Genomic DNA, 20,576 nt, shown 5'->3' with positions numbered 1-20,576 from the left:
GTCAACTACAGCCGCGTTAACTTTGTCTCAATCCTCCTTACCATTATGGGCTAGGATCCTTTTCTTCTCTACTTTTCTCCCTTTTATTTTGTTCTCAGCCCCTTATTCCCAGCTTTCCCCCTTCATGTATAACTGTTGCCTATAGATACAATGTGAATTTTAGGTATATCAGTGGGTAAAATATATTCTTATTTATTAAATACTTATTTACCTGTAACCAAAATGAAACTGAACATTTTGTAACCTTTTTAAAGTCAAAGCTTAACGTCTTTTTTTTTTTTTTTTGGTTCTTTTTTTTCGAGCTGGGGATCGAACCCAGGGCCTTGCGCTTCCTAGGCAGCGCTCTACCACTGAGCTAAATCCCCAACCCCAAAGCTTAACGTCTTAAGGCAAGTGGTTCTCACTGTGCTCTCTCGTTATTTCTAGTAACTGAATTTATTAATCATACAAAATTAGGATTTTTGACTTTAGAACAGAATTTAAGTATAAAAGTCATAGCATTTAGTTTTTTATTTATTTTTAGGTAGTCTTATGTAACCCAAGCTTGCTTTGCATTTGTATTAGAATGCCCAGTTTAAACTGGTGTAGGGATGGAAACCTATGCAGGCAAGAACTGTCAAATAAGGAACCCTGAGTACTTAGTAGTTAAGTCTGAGTTGGCCTCGATGCTGAGCATTTTATGTCTTCAGCTTTTATGTGGTGCTGCTCTGTGTCTTAAAGTTGTGATTAGGGCCCTCTACATACACAGCGAGATCCATGTCGAGTACAAGCAAAAGGAAGTTGAAGTTTTGGCGGAACCCCATTATCTTAGTTTTGGTTCCCATTGTGAAGAAACATCACGACACACCATGACTAAGGCAACTCTTATAAGGGACAATGTTTAATTGAGGCCAACTTAAAGGTTTGAGAGGTTCAGTCCATCATCATCGTGGCAGGAAGTGCATGGAATCATGGCATACACTGCAGTAGATGGACAGATGTGGTGCTGGAGAAAGAGCAGAGTTTCTTGATCTGAAGGCAGCCAGGAGAGGGCTCTCTCTTTCACACTGGGGGGAGCTTGAGCACTAGGAACCCTCAGAGCCCGTCTACATAGTAACACACTTCCTCCAGTAAGGCCACACCTCCTAACAGTGCTATTTCAACCACCACAACCACGAAAATTCAGTGGAAGACAGCACCATTCCTTCACGTCTGTGAGATCTACAGACAGACATAGAAACTGAGGAGAACCGGAGCAGATCCCCAGGGACAGTTTCAGACCTCTGGTCTGTGTTGGGTTTCTTAGCCTTGAGCACTGGTTGCCTTTCATTTCTGTTTGGGTGACCTTGGTTAGTGTGGTCACAGAGGAAGGATCTAGACGTCATTGTGTGTAGGTGTTCAGGTACAGCTTGTTCTTTAGCGTCAGTGTCTGCTGCTACGTACAGCTTGTTTTCCTGAGGCAAAACTTTGAAATGGGTACCAACTTTATTTTTCTCCTGACTCCAGTGTCCTGGATACTTAAGAACAAAGACAAAACACTGAACTTTAAAAGCATTTCACTTGACCAGTAGCTAACTTGGGTAGACAGAACGGATTGTGTTTAATTGTGTTTAATTGACATACAGATTAGATGAGGTATCAGACAAGGTCAGTTCTAAACGTTCACTGGGTCCTCACCTTCCTAGTGTTGAGACCCTTTACCCTTTCATAGAGTTCTCATGTTGTGATGCGTCCCAACCATGAATTATTTTCATCGCTGCTTCATAACTGTAGTTTGGCTACTGTTATGAAGTGTAAATATCTGTTTCTGGTGGTCCTCGGCGACCCCTGTGAGGGGTTGGTTGACCCCACCCAACTAGCTGAGAACTGCTGAGTTAGCACGTGTTTTGTTTCCCCCTTGAACTGGTGAAATTGTACCTTAGTAAATTGCTTATGGAAAAGTTAATTTTAGTCACAAAGATTAATCTTGTGTCTGTTGAACTATTTTGTTTTCAGATTCTATTTCAATTTTAGATGTAGGCCATTGCTGGTATAACTTGAATTAAGAATGCTCTGTGATTTAAAATGAGCTATAAATTAATCGAAAGACAGAGTAGATTTTAATAAGCTTAAAGCTGTCTATGATTAGCATATATAGTCATATTCCGTTTGGCTTGGCAATTAACACAACTATGAATAGCTCTTTTATTACACACACACACACACACACACACACACACACACACACACTTATTCATTCAGAGATAGAATCTTACATAGTCCAGGATGGGTTTCACTTTTTTTTTTTTAAGAGTCTTTTTTTTTTTAAGATTTATTTGTTTATATGAGTACACTGAAGTCGCTGTCTTCAGACACACCAGAAGAGGGCATCAGATTCCTTTACAGATGGCTGTGAGCCACCATGTGGTTGCTGGGATTTGAACTCAGGACCTCTGGAAGAGCAGTTGCTCTTAACCGTTGAGCCATCTCTCCAGCCCTGGGGTTTCACCTCTTGATCCTTCTTCCTCAGCCTCCCAAATGCCGGGATTGCAGGTTTGCGCCACCACACTGTCCTAGGTCCCTTTATTTCATCTTGTAAACTTTGCAAGTGTGTTAAAATCCTTCTGCTAAAGTGAATTTTAAAATAACTGTAAGAACAGTGGTTCCACATTTAGGTGGATTCTTGCTTTGGTTTTCTCTTCTGTTGAGATAGGCCTCGTGCTTTCGTCTGACTGGTGAGGGTGGTTGTGAACTTGTTACTGTCCTGCCTCCACTTGAGTGCTGGGGTTGTAGAGTCGTGTGCTGCTGTACCCGTTCATGAGTTGTTGGGAATCGTGTGTGGTAGGCCAACGAAGCACTCTGCCCACTGCGTACATTCCTAGACCACCCCCTTTAACAGTGACGTATTTATAAAGACCGTGTGTGACGGGCTGCTGTTCAGTTCACTGTGCGGCTGGGGTACCTGAGGGGAAGGTGCTCCAGGCTCCATCTCCACAGTGGTGGGATTATGGGTTTGTATTACCAGGCCTGGTTTTTATGGAGTGCTGGAGATCAAACCCCAAGGCTTCCTGCCTGCCTGCTGGGCCTACCAATAGATCCATCCTAAGCCTCAGAATTTGGCTTTTTTAAAAATTATCTCAAGACTGTTAATTAGAAAGTTTAGATATTTTTCAGTTTTTTATTCATTAAATGTGCAAAAGTTGGGACTGGGGAGGTGGTTCAGTGGTTAGGCACGTGTTTGCTCTTGGAGAGGACTCAAGTTTGATCTCCATATTACAGGCGGACCTGTAGTCCTCCTCTGGGAAATGTGATGCTTCTGACCATCGAGGACACCTGTATTTCAGTGTGTGTACACACACCCACCCACCCATTCACCCACACACACACCCACCCACCCACACACACACACACACACACGAATACATCTTTTCAGAAGTACACAAATTAATTTACTTGTTTCAGTTTGCTTTAAGTATGTCATAGGTTATAATTTATATCTGTTACACGTGTTGTCCTTTTTCCACAACATATGGGAGGTAATGTAAAATTATAAACTGCTATGTAGAATATACGTGTGTATATATATATAAAAATATATGTATATATACACATATAATATATATACACACACATATATATATTTTTTTAATCTCAACTCCCAGATCACTTTTCCTTTAACTTTTGTAGACACTCTGGACTTGAGGCATGTGGTATTTGAGGCAGCTGCCGCCAGGTAATCAGACTGTACCTTCCAGCAGCCACTGGGTCACCACAGATTGTAGATTTTGGGGGCTGCTGCTGAGGCAGAGCCTTGTAGAAGACAGATAACAGTGCGTGTGAGTCGCCTCATGCGTGAGCATCAGGATTTATGAAAAGCGTCTATTTCGTGTTGTAATGTCAAACGCTGTGTCAAATCATAGTGGGTTTTTTTTTTTTTAAACTTATTTCCATATTCTTGCTGTATCCCATTACATTTTTTTTCAGGCTGCTTATTCAAGGAAGGAATAAAGCTGCTAGCAGTTGTGTTAACCACCTCTAAAAGGGTGGCACATTTTATTTTATTTTTGAGACAGGGTTTCTCTGTGAAGCCTTGGCTATCTTGGAACTTACAGTGTAGACCAGGCTGGCCTTGAACTCAGCTCCACCTGCCTCTGCCTCTGCCTCCTAAGTGCTGGGATTAAAGGTGTACACCACCACTGAATCTAAAAGTTTGTAACTTTTAATGACAAAAGTGTGTTGGTAATTGCTAATACATCTTTATTTTCACATGTAGTAAGTAGTATATATTAGCACTATATACTTAAAGGGGGAACTAAGTATTAAAACAAGCACCAGGGGGCTGGAGAGATGGCTCAGCAGTTAAGAGCACTGGCTGCTCTTCCAGAGGTCCTAAGTTCAATTCCCAGCAACCACATGGTGGCTTAACAACCATCTGTAATGGGATCTGAGTCCCTCTTTTGGTGTGTCTGAAGAGAGTGACAGTGTACTCACATACATAAAATAAAGAAATCTTTAAAAAAAAAAAAAAAACAAAACAAAAAAAACCAAGCACCAAAACTGAGTTGTAGGTGGTCTATGGTAGAGCACGATGGGATGTTCTGGGTTCAGCTCCTAGCAGTACTTATCATGACTATGTTTCACCTCTTACCTGCCAAAAAAAAGGGTGGGTAGTGGAGAAGGCCCCCTCCCCCTTTTAGGGTCTCGTCATGTTTGTAAGAAGGGAAGGATATGCTGCACTTGTCACTAACTACCCGTTTACCTGGTATAGTATAGTTCAGGTGTAGGTGACAGCCATGTTTTAACAGCTAACTTGTTTTGTGTTATGAGTAAGATAGGATTAGATTTGAAGTGCTAGAGCAGGGTGTTAGAGCAGGGTGCTAGCAACTTATTTATTTATAGAATTGACTGTTTGTCTTTGTTGCCTCCCCTACATAGATTCTGCCTACGTTCATATTAAGAGGAGACTATGGAGCTGCACGAGTCCACGTATTTCGTTGTCCTTATCCCTTCAGTAGTTATTACTGTCATTTTCCTTTTCTTCTGGCTTTTCATGAAAGAAACATTATATGATGACGTTCTTGCAAAACAAAAAAGAGAACAAAAGTTGATTTCTACGAAAGCAGATAAAAAGAAGGCAGAAAAGAAGAAGAATAAAAAGAAAGAAATCCAGAATGGGACCCTTCATGAATCTGATTCTGAGCATGTGCCTCAGGATTTTAAATTATCTGATGCCTCACCTGTTGAGGAAGAACAGTTTGTACCTGCTCCATTGAGTGTGGCAGAAACTTCCAGCAGTGTCAGGGAACGAAAGAAGAAGGAAAAGAAACAAAAACCTTCACTCGAAGAACATATCATCAAAGAAAGTGATGCATCAAAGATTCCAGGCAAAAAAGTAGAACCCGTCCTAGTTACAGAACAGCCGGCCCCACCCCCCGAAGCAGCTGCCTTGAAGAAGAAAGCAGGGCAGAAGAAGTCTAAAAATGGAAGCGGTATATGATCTTTTTAACTCATTGCATGATTATATGTAGTGACTCTGACAGATTGTTCACCTCACTGTTTGCTTTCATTAGCCTGAATTGCTGATAAAAATTACCAGAAAGAAACACTTTAAATTTCATCTATAACTATATAAAAGATTTGCTGGAATTTTATAAACCTGACATTGGTAGCTTAAGGGCTTGTGGTTAATGACAGTGACATATTAATAAACACTTCGTAATCACTGTGATAGGAGTTGAAAGGGTGAAACATTGTTCCTTACTTTTGATTCAGTTTTCAAACATTTACACGTCTGGAAGCACTGGGCCTTCTGAGATGAGATAGCAGCTGTAGAAACTTAGCATAACAGGTCATGATCGTAGAAAAAGGTCACCTGATCTGGGTCTCAGGACTTCAGAGGTCACTTGGAGCATGCAGTATCAGGCATTAATTTTAAAGCTTGGTAAAGTGCTGGCTAGTTGTACATGTATATATGTGTGTGTGTGTGTGTGTGTGTGTGTGTGTGTGTGTGTGTATGCACCCATGTATATAGGTACATACACATATGTATATGTAAATATTGGAGAGAAAATACTTGAAAAATAATTGTGTCTGAAAGTATATGAAAGAATGTTTTCAATATGGACAGTTAAAATTGTCATTTTGTATACAGTACAGTACAACTATTTACATACATTAAATTTAATCTAGAGGTGTTTAAAGCATACAGGAGAAGTAAGTGGGTTATATTGATACAGTGTCATTTTCTGTAAGGGAGTTGAGCAGTCTCAGGCTCTTGTACTTTCTAGAACCCCTTTCCCTCATGGATGTTGGAGGACAAGTGTACAGTGGGAAGTTTCTGAGAAATGACAAGTGCTATGTAGAGCTGCAGAGAGTGGGCATTGTATGAAGGGCCTGTGTCTCCTTATTTACCGTGTTAAGGATAACATTGGACCTAGAAGGCTTGCTTGCAGCTATGACTGCATATGCTTCCAGAGAAGTAATAGTGAACACTGCATGTGCTAGGAAGGAGAACGTGTGGCTCGTGATAAAATGGAAGAAGTAATATAAATGCAGAAGCCAAAGCATGATGGAATTTGTGGATGAAGGGTTTACAGAGGAGGCTGTGCTGAGCTGTCTTTAGGGCTGAGACGCTTTACTAAGTAAATACTGGTCTCACCCTGTGTGGACAGAAAGCTACTCGGTAGGGCCCAGGGGAGGTGTGTTAAGTCTTAATACTCCAGAGTATTAAGAGTGTAGTGGACAAAGATGAAAAGGTCATGATGGTTTGTGTGAGCCACTGTAGGAAATGGGACTTAGATTAGTTACTATTGGAGATTTTAGTCAGGTTAATACAGTCAGGCTCATCGGTCTGTCCTGTCTGTCTGTCTGTCTACCTATCTACCTACCTATCTATCTATCTGGTATACTGTAGAGGAATGGTGATGCTTGCATTTGATTTTTATGTATAATATATGTATTTTTATTTTACAAATTATATATATTAAGGATTTATCTTTACTTTATGTGTCTATGAATATGAATATTTGGCTACATGTCTGTTTGTATACCACTCAGAGCTAGAAGAGGGTGTCAGGTTTCCTGGAACTGGAGTTACAGTTTGTGACTGATTGTGAGCCTGGGAACAGAACCCAGGTTCTCTGCGAGGGCAAAAAGTGCTCATGCCTACTGAGCCATCTCTCCAGCCTCTGATTAGATTTTCATCTTAGAAAGAGTTCTTGGGGAGAATTTATGAGACCAGATTCCATGGGGCATTTCCATGGAGGCAGAAAGGCTGTTTAGCCAGTGTCCCAGAGTTAATCAGGGCAGAGTGTGGTAGTGTGAAGAGGAAGAAGGCAGAGAGGTGCACAAGTTAAGATGGCAGGACCAGCCTCATAGCCATGTGGGAGGTTGACTCCCAAGGGACTGTGATTCAGCAGTTAGATTTACATCAAGCCACAATTCATCACACAGTAAATTCACCGCCAATTGATAAAGATATAAACCGCCCACCTAGACAAGATAAAACCAATCTAGTTCACCTAAATCTGCACCATCTTCCTCCGTAGACTCCATGTTGAGTCTCTCCTCTCCTCCCTCCTTCCTAGATGTTTTCTCTGCCTACCCTTCCTTCTCATCCAGCCATAGGCTTCCCCTTATCTTGGGCCTGCCTTGCTGCATAATGACATCATCTTACACATCATCCTTTCTGTTTAAAAAAAAACAAAAAACCTTTTCTCTCAAATGTAAGCTGTGCACAACTGTTACCATTTGAAAATCATCTAAATGACTGTTTTCTCAAAGTTAATTAGCTTGGGTAGGCTATGAGACTAAATTAGTCTTCAACTCTGTCAGAAATCTGAGATTGACTAATAATACCTGAAATTATGAGAAGCGAGAAGCACAAAACATAGCTTCTAAAACTCAGCCAATTTATAGGGACCGCTGATCACCTGACAGTCCCTCACTCCTCAAAACGTCCGTGCATCAGTCTTCAGCCTTCTGGCCCAGGATCATCTGACAGACTTTGTAATGCAGAATTTTGAACGGCTGATAATTCTGGCAAAGATCATTTAGTCGGCCATTCTGCATAATGTGTCCCTTTCTGGACAGTATTTGTCTGTAGATGAATTGCGGCAATTCTTGCCCAGTGGCTGTCTCGCCACAGTTGGAGCAACTCCATTGAAGTTCACTTTTTTCTTAGAATCCAAGAAGGGGTGCTGTCGGGAGCAGACAGGTCTCTAGTCAGTCATCTTTAATAAAGAAATGTCCACAAGTGTCATATTCTGTGGACTTCTATTATCTATCTACACAAAGCGTTTCTTAACTGTTAGGCTTTGAACTATCTCAAAAACACCCTTCTAATTACTCAGAACCATGAGTTTGCTATCTGGCTCTTGAATTGCTAATCATCTAAAAACAGTTTATAATCGTAGTTACCAGGACTGGGTCTAAGCCTTGTACTTTAAAGATTTCGTAACAAATAAGTTCTATACCAAAGTAAAGATATGACTTTAGCTTAGTTACCAAATGAGATCATGGGCGTACAAATCAATCTAGCTAATTCTTCCCTGTTAAATTATGGCCATTTCTAAATTCCTCATAAAAACAACCTTAGAATAACCACCTTCATTAATGCCAGCACCTGGTGTAAGGAAAAGCAGCCCACAAAGGAAACTCCAGAGGAGTGTAAGGGGGCATGGAAGCCAGGTGTTCTCTTGTCACCATTGTTCTTTTGAGACTGTTTTCCCATTGGAGCCCAGACTGGCCGGGAACTTGCCTTCTAGACCATGATGGCCTTGTATTCACAGAAGTCGCCTGCCCCTGCCTCCAGTGCTGTCATGCCCAGTTGGAAAAAAGTTTTTTATTGCAGTAAAATTTGGGCCAATTTTGAGTTAATCCTTTATTGGGGTGGGCAAGATAAAAATAGGCTGCAATTGGTGGTCTGTAGAAAGGAGTGGATCTGGAATGTGGGAATTGCACCAGTAGGGAAGGCTTTTATCTTTAAAAACAATAGGTAACCATACTGTGGGCTGGGAAGGGCTCTGAAAGGAGAGAACAGGGCCACGTACATTATAGATTTGGTACTGTAGAGTAAGAAAGAAAGCTGGGATGAGATGTTTGTAGTGACAGATTAAATATAAGACTAAACATTTTGTGGCAAAGCATTTTAGAAATTATTAATTTCTTTTCTGGTGTGCTCATTGTTTGCTGTGATGACCTCCCCCACTTATATTTCATAAAGATGAACAAGATAAAAAGGTGGAAATGGTGATGGCACCCTCACAAAAGCAAGACGGATTACTTTTCCATCAAGAAACTAAACAAGAAGGCGGACCAGGAAAGAAGAAAGGCTTGTCAAAGAAGCAAAGGACAGAAAGCGGTGAGCTGTGTAGCCATGTGTTTTCTGAATGCTGATTATAGGGCGAGTGGCCAGCAGCTCTGGAACCCCACGTGCTCCTTCACTTCTCCCTTGTGTGCACTGTGACCTGGGATGCTAATGCACGGCTAGAATTCTCTGCGACCCTACAGTTGCGTTGCTCTGATAGATGTGCTGTGTTTAAATCTGTAATTTTAAAAGGCTAGAATAGTTGTAAATATTTATAGTTTTGAAAAATAAGCTTGTATAAGCTATATAGAATTCAAGTATTCCCCAAATATTTACACTTACATTTTTTCAGACATTTATTTTTTATTACAATTACTAACCTGTTATTTGGACACACTAATAGTTTTTATTTAAAAGTGATTTATTTTGGTGTTTTGTCTTATGGTGCTCGGGCTGTCTTCTAACTCACCCTGTATTTGAGGATGACTTTGAACTTGTGATTGTCCTGCCTCTGGCTCCCCAGTGCTCTGTACAGGTGTGAGTCACCAAGCCTTGATGGTTCAGATTTGGTGCGGTGCTGAGGTTTGAACCCAGGGCTTTTCGCCTGCCAGATGAGCACCCTCCCAACTGAACTGCATCGCCAGACCAGGGATGGCCTTAACGTGACATGTTCACTGTGACGTTCCATATACCTATATGTAGACATCTGTCTAGACATCTCTCTGTCCCTTTGGTTATCCTTCCCAATGTCTAAAGTCTGTCCTTGTCCCCTGGTCTCTTTCCTCCTCTTTATAGTTGTGCTTCTACTTTTAAGTTACTTTTTAAAAATGAGAGAATGCATGTAATAGTCATGCTTTTAGAATATCAATTGAAAATAATTCACATATGTTAGATCTGCATTACCCTGCATTTCTTATTTTTCCCTATATAACATTTGCATGTGTTGATGGCAGGCATCCAGTTAAAAGTGACAAAACAGTCTGATATATTTCAGAATTTTCCAGGGAAAGCTTGATTATAAGTTGATGGAGATTAGACAGCAATGTTTTTACAAATAGTGCTGGGCTGTCATATCACCCAGTGGCTAGAAAACTAAATTTGGAAAGAGAAATGATGACATTTTGTTTACATTAAAATTATGATGTATCAGACAAGTCATGAGACGGTATTATCTGCATATATTTGATACAATTAAATGTCACCAACTTTAAGAAGACATAGGGTTTATTAATATAAAACTCCTTATGGGAAAGGCTTCATAAGATCAAAGCCAGGGCCTCTTGCATGCTAGGTAAATGCTTTACCACTGGGCTGCATGCTCATGTCTGAAAGGATGATTGCAAAGGAATGTAGTAAGGTTTCCATCTCAGTATAGACACCTGTTAACTCCAAACAACGTATTTCTTTGTTCAGATTCTTAGCAGAGTTTCTCACATTGGGAGAAAACACAAAACTGGGAGCAAAACCTGTAGGGTTCCCTCCATGTTTTTTCTTTTCTTGAAGACAGGGACAGTATAACCTTGGTTTTCCTGAACTTACTCTGTAGACCAAGCTGGCCTCAAACTTAGAGGTCCATCTGTCTGTGCCTCCTGAGTGCTGAGATTAACAGCGTGTCCCACCACATCCAGCCCTGCCTGTGTTCTTGCTAAGCATCCTAAACTGTGCTGTAGAAATTAAAGGCATTGTTTGTTGGCAGGAGAAACTATTGCGAGCAAAAATGACAGAATTTGTAGTTAGCATAGAAAGAAACTGAATTTAAAATGCTGCAAAGTGCACAGGAAGCTGTGGGTTTAATCCCAGCACTCCCGAAACAGACATGGAGGTGTGCGCCTGGGTCGTCAGAATTTAGAGTCACCCTGGTCGCATAGTGAGTCCAGTGCCACTTACGAGGTTTGCTTCTGTTCAGACAGAGACATGGCTTGGTGTTGCATCACAGTTCATCTTTTTGAAGGCTGAGGCATGATGATCCCGTGTTCAGGTCATCCTGGGGTGCACAGTGACATTTCTTCTCAGAACAGAAGACAACCTCAGAAAGATTTACAAGACTTAGGTAGAATTCTTAACAGTTACTGTTAGAGACGATGCCCTACCCATTTAAGATGACTTAAATGATTTCAGAATATTAAGCTGATACTTTAGAAATCATGTTAAATGTGAAGTGGGAACTTGAAACTAAATTGAGCTAATAAGAAATTTTAGGCTCACTGCATTTGTAATTAAATGTAAGTGTGCCTGTATATTGTTTAATTACTTTGTTTTAACAACTCAGTAATTATGTTCTTAAGTTGCAGTCTTGGGGGACGAGCCCCTCACTCATGCCACTGCTTCTGTCCCTTCGGTGGATAATGCTGACTCAAGTCTCATGACGGATAAGAGAGGAGTTACGGATATGATTAAACCTGACCAAGTAGAAGGAATCCAGAAATCGGGAACAAAAAAGCTGAAGATTGACACTGACAAAGGTAGTTTGCAAAATGTTCCTGATCTGCATTGTTATAAAATATTGAGTCTTGGCCTGATGTACATTTTCTCATAAGATCAATGTATTGGAAAAATCAACGAAAATCCTTGAGGTAAAAGACTTATGTAGTTCTCTAGTCCAGGGCTTCTTAACTTTTAAACACTTGACCATATTTTGCTCGAGGAATTTTTTTTTTTTTTTTTTTTTTTGGTTTTTTTTTTTGGAGCTGGGGGCCGAACCCAGGGCCTTGCGCTTCCTAGGCAAGCCCTCTACCCCTGAGCTAAATCCCCCACCCCCCGAGGAATTTTTTTTAAAGATTTATTTATTTATTTATTATATATAAGTACACTGAAGCTGTCTTCAGACACACCAGAAGAGGGCATCAGATCTCATTATAGATGGTTGTGAGCCACCATGTGGTTGCTGGGAATTGAACTCAGGACCTCTGGAAGAGCAGTCAGTGCTCTTAACCACTGAGCCATCTCTCCAGCCCGTGCTTGAGAAATTTTTATGCAATCCTAGGTTTATAAAATTGGTATGACCAGAAAACATTTTTAATAAAGGAATTTGTTTCAAAACAATTCTTTGGTGTGCATATAATTTTACCATTTGTTAGTTAAAAGTTACAAGAAAATTTTTATCCTAATGAGATGAGTGGGCTTGTTTATTTTTTAAATTTTTTTAATGATTTATTTAGTTTTAATTTTATGTGCTTTGATGTTTTGTCTACATGTGTGTCTGGGTGAGGATTTCAGATCCTCTGGAGTTAACAGACAATTGTGAACTGCTATGATGTTGCTAGGAACTGAACCCTGATCCTCTCATAGAGGAGCCACTGCTCTTAATTGCTGAACCATTTCTTCAGCCCAGGCTTGTTTATTTTTACTTAAAGAACTAAATGTTGGCTGGAGAGATGGTTCAGTGGTCTAAGAGTCTGCTCTAAGAGTGATTGAGTGGTCCACTCTTCCAGAGGTCCTGAGTTCAAATCCCAGCAACCACATGGTGGCTTACAACCATCTGTAATGGGATCTGATGCCCTCCTCTGGTGTGTCTGAAGACAGCTACAGTGTACTCATATATAATAAATAAATAAATCTTTAAAAAAAACCAAAGAATTAAATGTTAAGTATTTGGTATTACGGAACATCCTTATCTTTTTCTGAGTTGGTTGATAATTTTGATTTTTTAAAGTCTTCTGAGCTGAAAATGTTGTTTCATATAAATATGTAGTACAAAATAATAAAAGTACATTCAGAAATGATTGAAAGTTTTGTCATAATCTTAAACCAAAAAAACCAAAAACAACCCCTTTCTGCCCCCGAAACCTAACGTAGACAACTGAAACAGCATTTACAAAAACCAGACATTCTAAGAATACAGTCACAAGATAAACTATTTTGGTGCCTACTTGCTGAGGGATGGAAATAGGAAAATACCATTCATCATTTTCTGTTCTTAAACTAGTGTTTCATAAGAGCAGAGGAGTTGATGTGTCCTGTAGAGACACTGCCGCTAGGCTAGTCTCAGTTGGCTTATGGGGAGCCTTCCTGAGATAGAGGCAGGCAGGCCCAGCCTTCTGTGGGCAGCAACATCCTGGCCAAATAATGCTGTGTTATTTAAGAAAGCAGGCTGAGGGCTAGAGAGATGGCTCAGTGGTTAAGAGCACTGACTGCTCTTCCAGAGGTCCTGAGTTCAATTCCCAGCAACCACATGGTGGCTCACGACCATCTGTAATGGGATCTGATGCCCTCTCTGGTGTGTCTGAAGACAGCTACAGTGCTACAGTGTACTTCTATATAATACATCTTTAAAAAACAAAAAACAAACAAACAAAAAAAACCAAAAAAGGAAAGGCTGAACAACCATAGGGACAAAGCCAGTAAGCAGCTTTTCTCCTGACTTCTTTCAGTGATAGACTGTGATGTAGACATTTGTAATTGCCAGAAAGAGGGTATGTGATCTCCAGTAACTGGAGTTACAGATGACCTTGAGCCTGCATGTGGGTATTGGGAATTGAACCTTGGTCCTTTGGAAGAGTAGCCAGTGCTTTTAACTAGTGATCCATAGCCCCTATGATAGACTGTTTTAGCTGGGCACATTCCTGTACTTGTAACACTCTGGATCGTGAGAAAGAGCTCTAAGCTCAATACTAACTGGGGCTACATAAAGAGATACTGTCGTTATGTATATTGAAGAGCAATTTTAAGTTTATGTCAACATGAGTAAGGGGTTACAGAGATGACTCATTCTCTACGAGCATGGGCTGTTCTTTTAGAGGATCCAAGTTCATTTCCCAGCCCCTACCAGGTCATTCCCAGCTGTCCGTGGCTCTGGTTCTAAGGCCTCTGCTATCTCACACAGATACTCATGCAGACAAACACCAATGAGCCTAAAGTATCTTAAAGAACTGAGTAGAAAAGGCAGAGTTTTCATTCTCCATGTGCCCAAGATTATCTTTTAAAACATGTAGTGCCGCTGACATGTAAAAAAGGCTTAGGCTGGCTGCTTTGGGTGTGGGAGAAGTTCTTGAAGAAAGGGAGTTTCTCTAGGGATCCCTAGAGGATGAGAGTAGGGAACTAAGAGATGTGTTATGAATACAGTGTTTTTTTGTTTTTTTGTTTTTTTTTCCCGGAGCTGGGGACCGAACCCAGGGCCTTGCGCTTGCTAGGCAAGTGCTCTACCACTGAGCTAAATCCCCAACCCCATGTATACAGTGTTTAACATCACAACTGCTTCATGAGTTCGATCTGTTTGGAAGCCTGGTGTGTTGTTATAGTTCCCCGAGACTGACTTCTCATGTGTGGAGTTTGTTTACTCAGTCAGGATAATAAAGTTAGCTGAGGATATCATGACTACACCTGGTGCAGGTGCAGCATCTTCTAAATGCTTCGAGGACTAGTGAGATGCTGTAGGGGTGAGGGTGCTTGGTGCCAAGCTGGGTGACGTGGGTTCAAGTCTTGGCACTCATGGCAGGAGCGAACCATCTCAGACAAGTTATCATCTGACATGTGTACTCCGCTTCCAAACAAACAAGTCAAAAGAATAAACCATAAGAGTGTAGTAGTAGTTTAGTATCCTGCTGCCTGGAAAACTTTTAGCTAATGTAATTTTTCCATGGTATAGACAATAAGCATTATTTTTTTTTCTCTTGACTAAAGTAGCTATTGTTACTTGACTTAAAGTCTGTTTTCTTGTGCTTATTGACTTTATGGGTCAGGGATTTTTTTTTTTTTTATGTTTACGTTTGTTCAAATTATTGCTTGTGTCTCTAATGCTAACTTTGCCCTCCTTTTGTTTACAATTAAGAAAATGCCGAAGTGAAATTTAAAAATTTCCTTCTGTCCTTGAAGACGATGATGTTTTCTGAAGATGAGGCTCTCTGTGTTGTAGACCTGCTGAAGGAAAAGTCTGGAGTGATAAGAGAGGCTTTGAAGAAGGTAAGCAGTTGTGACCAGTTTCTAGAAGTTTACCAAGTGAGGCACGCTGAAGTAGTTCATTTACATTCCTGTTCTTCATACCCTTATACCCACATCTAAATGTTCTGGAATGCTTTAGAAATTACTTCATATATATTTATGCTAATTTATGAACTCGTTTAGACAAGCATTCTTTGAGTCATCTGCTGCCAATTGTTCAAGGTGGGCAGAATGAGTTCTGCAGTCATTGGCTCCTGACTGAGTTGGAGCGTGCTTTGCTTTAGCTGACAGTCTAGATGAAGGAACAGCAGATGATTTCTAGGTACACAGCAGGTAGTGCAGACTTTGTAATTGAAACTTGCACATTGGAAGGGCCCTAGGACCTTTTGTTTAGGGTTAGAGTTTCTCTTTGTGTGTAATGTTCTTTGCAAGGATACATGGTTTTTGGCTGGGGAGATAACTTTAGTCCATACAGTTCTTGATACACAAACCCAAGAGTCTGATTTTGATCCCTAGAACTGGCCACTGGGTACATGGCTTGCCACCATCATTTAGTGGTTAGTCCTCTTGTTTCTGATCTCCAGACACTCATGTAAAACACTGGGTGCGATGACATGCGCCTGTAGTCTCAGTGCTGGGGAGATAGAGGCAGAAGAGCCCTAGGGAGGATTTGTGGTACTCACTAGTCTGCTAGCTAGCCAGCCCAGCTGAATTAGTGAGCTTCAGAACAAAGAAACCCTGCCTCAAAAAACCCAAGGTTGATGGCTATCCTGAGAAATAGTATCTTAGGTTGACCACCCCGACCCCATCCCTATCACTCTTTATGGATAACTCCCCTCTGCCATGTCTGACAAAAATAAAAAAAACCCACCCAAACCCCAAAACCAACAAAATCAAAAGCCTGTAAAATAAATAGCCTCAAAAATGAATCCCATGCAGCTAATGTTTTTACGGTTCAGGTTTACTACATTCCCGTTGCATGTCCTTTGTCATAGAGACAAGGGCCAACTTCGTAAGTGCTAGCTTGTGTGAGAGACGGTCAGGTATCTGGTAGTCAGTCAGTGTAGATGGCTGGCTCAATGGCCGGGTATCTGGTAGTCAGTCGGTGTAGATGGCTGGCTCAATTTCTGTATTTTCAGTTATGGTGCACACATTTGTACATGCTGTCCTCTTGTACCTACTAAGGTGTGTGATAGCACAGTTGGGTTTTATCTGGTTATCACCTGTCCCTGTAGGCCTCTGGTGTGGGTTTTCCTTAGCCTACTCATCGGCTTTCTGTGCCTGGGAGGTGATCATCGAGATATAGATCAGTTATCCACTCACTGTTAGGACCGTTAGTGCTTTTCTCTGCATGGAGCCTAGAATTCTCTTCAGTATTTTTCCCTTTGTAGCTTTGTTTAGTGACATCTTTCTTAACCTTCACTGCATTTTACTAAAACTTGCTCTTTTCTGGTTCTTCTAGCACAAGTCTCCTCTTTCACCTCTTTGCCAGTATCAAGTGTGCCTTACTTGATAACTAATTATTTTAGAGTTGTTTTGTCAGAAACTATGGACTTTTTCTTGTCACAGCACTCAAAGCCTGTCCATACGTCTGAGCATGTTAACAGTATGGTCAGCAAGTCTGACATTTTACATTGCTGTATGCTCGCTAGACTGTGGTTGTAAAAGTGAGGTTTTTAAGGCAATCAGCAGATGCCTTTAACTTTAGCTATAACTTAGATTGCTCTGTTGCAATGAACTTTCTTGGTGTTTTTGCTGCGTTTTAAATTGCTTTTTTGAGACAGGGTTTCTCCGTGTAGCCCTGGCTGTATGGGAACTCAATCTGTAGACCAAGCTGGCCTCAGTCACAGAACTCGCTTGCCTCTGCCTGAGTGCTGGGATTGAAGGTGTGTGCCCACTGCCTAGTTTCCTGGCGTTCTTGATTGGAGTTTGTTCTTTGATTCACTTTAGTGTAGGTAGGTGAGTGTCTCTAAAGAGTATTTAGTTACTGTGGTGTTTTGGAAAAGTTTGTAGCACAGGAGTGGCTTGAGGTAATTCTATACCTAGCTGTTGTCCTTCAGATTGAAACATCTGTTGTAAGCACCCATGTTCTTACTGAGGATGCTGCTGTTGACTCTCGGGGACAGTTAGAGATGGAGGCACTTGGGAAGCCTTGAGGACTGCTTTTTAGTTAAGGTAGGGCCTAGGAAAAAGTTAAGTAGGTATTAGGGTAGCATTTGATTTAGGGCTGGTGAAACTCCAAGTGGAAATAAAAGTAACATTGTCTAATGGTCTAGTTGTAACCAAGCAGAAAAGGACACAGTGGCATTAAGTAAATGAGTAAAATTAACTCTTTCTTCCCTTAGACATTCTATTCTTTTAAAGGACTAAGGTGTAAAAGGTAATAAAGACAGGTGAAGGGGAGCTAATGTTTGCCTGGCACAGGAATTTCAGGTCTTTCAGGGACATTATAGAAAATGTAGTAATTCACTTGACAAGGATGACTGCAGAGGTGCGCTGTGTGCGCTGCAGTGTGTAGAGTTCAGTCCCTCTAACCGCCGTGAGGCAGCGGGGAGAGAGCCAGCAGAGCAACACTGCTTGTATTGTGAGAGCACAGTTTGATCAAACTGTATGACAAGAATGTGAAGTTCAGGCTCTGTTTATGTGGAGAACAGTAAACAAATAATTGAAGGAAAGGGAATAATGTTAACCTCACTAAACTGTCATTCAAGTCTAAAGTCAAGAATTCAGGATTTTAATCTGACAAAACCTGGGAAGTAAAGTTTTTATGAGACTTTTTGAAAACTCAAACACAACTGTGGCCAAAAAGTTTAAAGAGGGATAGTGGGACAGCCAAGGCCTGGGCCACCTTGAACCCACAGAGTATGGAGGCAGCAGGAGTCGCAGGAGTTGTAGGGCACATAGAAATGCTGCCATACACAGAGGATGGGGGGAGGGGCAGGGAGTTGTCCTGACGGAGCCAGCACGGAGCCTCGCTCTTCTGAGCCTTCCCTGCAGTCTTTGTGTGGGGTGGGTAGTGGTGAATCTGTCCAGTGTCATTCTGGGCTGGCTGTTCAGGCAGTGAGGCCTCTGTTCCATTTGGGCCTCCCTCCCCCAAGCCCTGCTTCTGTGTTCTTAGTACAGTAAGGCTGATGCAGTGTCTTTACCTTCCTTCATACAGCCTGTAAGACTGTCTGTCTTCTAACGAAGTTCTTGCCTGAAACTGCATTTGTTTCTCACGGCAAATGGGGCGTTGTGGTTGTGTTTTGTTTGTTCATTTGGGAATCGTGCTTGCTGACCTTACAGAACTGGCACTGGTGGCACTCGTGTGCTGTGACAGTTGTTGAGCACCATGTTTGATTGCCACTATTGGCTTTCCCTGTCCTGTGCTTTGAGATTACACATACCTGCTTCTTGGTGAGAGGTCATGTGATTTCAGTCTCTTAATCCTTTGGAAAAGTAAGGGGGACATTTTGACTTTTGGGCTTTTAAGTGTTAATGCTATACTACTTTGTAAAGTCGCTGCTGTGTACCCTACTGATTTAGAATGTTTACTGTAGAGCGCCTTAGCTGATGCTATTTGACTAGCGGTGGCCGTCATCTTATCTTAGACGTGGCACTTCCTGTTGACCCACGGGCTCTTTATAGTAGCTGTTTCATGCTCACAGTTCAGTGAGTCATTTTAACGTTCTCATTGCGTCCTGATTTCTCAATTGTAGTCGAATAAAGGAGAATTGAGTGGCCTTCTGCATCAGCTTCAGGAGAAGGAGAGGCTGCTCACTGCCACGAAGGAAGATGCTGCTGCCACGAAGGAGCGCTGTAAGCAGTTGACGCAGGTGAAGACAGTCTTAGGTTCGGGGACGCGCTTCCTGAGGCAGGAGCAGTGACAGGCTTAAGCACCGTGCACCCTAGTTTAACTTTTTTATAGAATAAGTTTATATAGAATAAAAACTTTCTTTTAGGATTTTCATATGAAAGACTTGTAATCATTCATGATATAACAAAAAGTAAAAATATTTAGTATTCTAACCAGAATAGCAAAACCATTGTACTCAGAAAACAAGAATTTGTTTTAAATGGATGCGATGTGGATCTGTTCTTCTGAGAAGCATAGCGTCCAATTATGTGACTCATGTGAAGCTTTCATTATGTTTGAAAAGTTTTATAATGAATATTTATAATTTTAAATTCTGCTTCTTTTAAACCTTAGACATTTTAGTCTGAGGGGTAAAAATCTAACCCCAAACAAACCTTTGTAAAAATATCTGTGTCAGCTGGGAGAATAGACGTGGAACTCTGGAGAGGATGTGTTTCCCCTGTTAGTAGAGTCATGTAGACAAGTGTGTGTGTGATCTCATCAGTACCCCCAGGGATGCGTGGCTCTCAGTGTAAGTCTTCTGTGAGCTTGACTAGTAAGAAAAGTCGGTGCAAGCACAGATAAGCTATAAGCTGCTTCCTTGTAATTAACTTTAATATATTTTGATGTGAACATCATTTAATGCTGTTTTTTGAAGTTTAAAACGATAGGTTAAGTCACCTTTTGATGTTTTGCTGTGAGCATACCCTTCAGTGGCTCTTGGTTGCTTCAACCCACGTATCACTGTGCTGCATGCTGGGGATGTGTGTACTTGGTAACTAAGTTAAGTAGCTGCAGAAAAAGTAAATCTGACTATCTCAAAATAAGATTCACTGTTTAACCATAGTTTATATGGAGTTAAATGAAGTGCGGTGCTTTTTCCTGTAGTTTTGGTAGAGTCTTAGGTTTCCCAGGCTGGTCTAAAGCTGGCTACAGCTGAGAATGACCCCCTAACTGTACCTCCAATGCTGGGATTGTAGATGGTTGCCAACGTAAGTGGCTTTAGTATGGCACTTCTGTAAAAATACATTTAGTATAACTCTTTAAAATTAACTGTTCAGTGTCTTGTATACCAGTATAACAGCTTTCAAATGTACATATAAAATATGAAATGTAAGTATATAAATAATTTCATAAATTATGTAAAAACTTCAGTTTTGTTACGTTTCTTAAAGCAGGGATGTATTCATACCATCAGGTAACCAAAATTGCTTGCTTGGATAGTATTTATTCCAGGAGTTTGTATCTTTTAAGATTTGAATTAGAAAGATAAAGCTTTGCTTTCTAACTTAGCCATTTCTGAACTTCTTCTCTGCTGTAGACATACTGTGTCTCTTCCTCTAAAAGACAGGCCTGTCTTTGGTTCCTATTCTAACACCTCCTCTGGTCTTTTCACTGAATTCAAAAGAAGAGTAAGAAATAATCACTGTTTTGGCTTAAAATGTTTTTTCTTATAATCGCATTAGCATGTAGGATTTATTTTAGGCTCACAGCCTTTATAATGATTGAATTGAAAAGCGTATTTAAGATAGAAACAGTCTGGTCAGTGTTTGTAAATGAGACACCGTGTGGAGAGCAGGGTCTGCGGGAGCTCTCGGC

At 40.9% G+C, this 20,576-nt stretch overlaps 1 protein-coding gene across 8 annotated transcripts in view; it reads left to right on the top strand.

The window, feature by feature from the left end:
- The first annotated feature begins 4,881 nt into the window (after nucleotides 1-4,881).
- Ktn1 (kinectin 1) overlaps nucleotides 4,882-20,576 on the top strand; it is a 64,638-nt gene continuing 48,943 nt past the window's right edge. For all 8 annotated transcript variants that reach the window (XM_032918259.1, XM_032918256.1, XM_032918257.1 and 5 more), the window contains exons 1-5: nucleotides 4,882-5,447; nucleotides 9,182-9,319; nucleotides 11,551-11,727; nucleotides 15,033-15,163; nucleotides 18,841-18,957. In XM_032918259.1, the coding sequence (XP_032774150.1) occupies nucleotides 4,925-5,447; nucleotides 9,182-9,319; nucleotides 11,551-11,727; nucleotides 15,033-15,163; nucleotides 18,841-18,957 (1,086 nt within the window). In that variant the 5' untranslated portion in view covers nucleotides 4,882-4,924. The remainder of the gene's footprint in view (nucleotides 5,448-9,181; nucleotides 9,320-11,550; nucleotides 11,728-15,032; nucleotides 15,164-18,840; nucleotides 18,958-20,576) is intronic.

This window comes from Rattus rattus, chromosome 12, assembly GCF_011064425.1.
Source record: "Rattus rattus isolate New Zealand chromosome 12, Rrattus_CSIRO_v1, whole genome shotgun sequence".
NCBI classification, from domain to species: domain Eukaryota; kingdom Metazoa; phylum Chordata; class Mammalia; order Rodentia; family Muridae; genus Rattus; species Rattus rattus.
The sequence above is the reverse complement of the archived record's forward strand: the minus strand, read 5'-3'. Positions and strand labels throughout refer to the sequence as shown.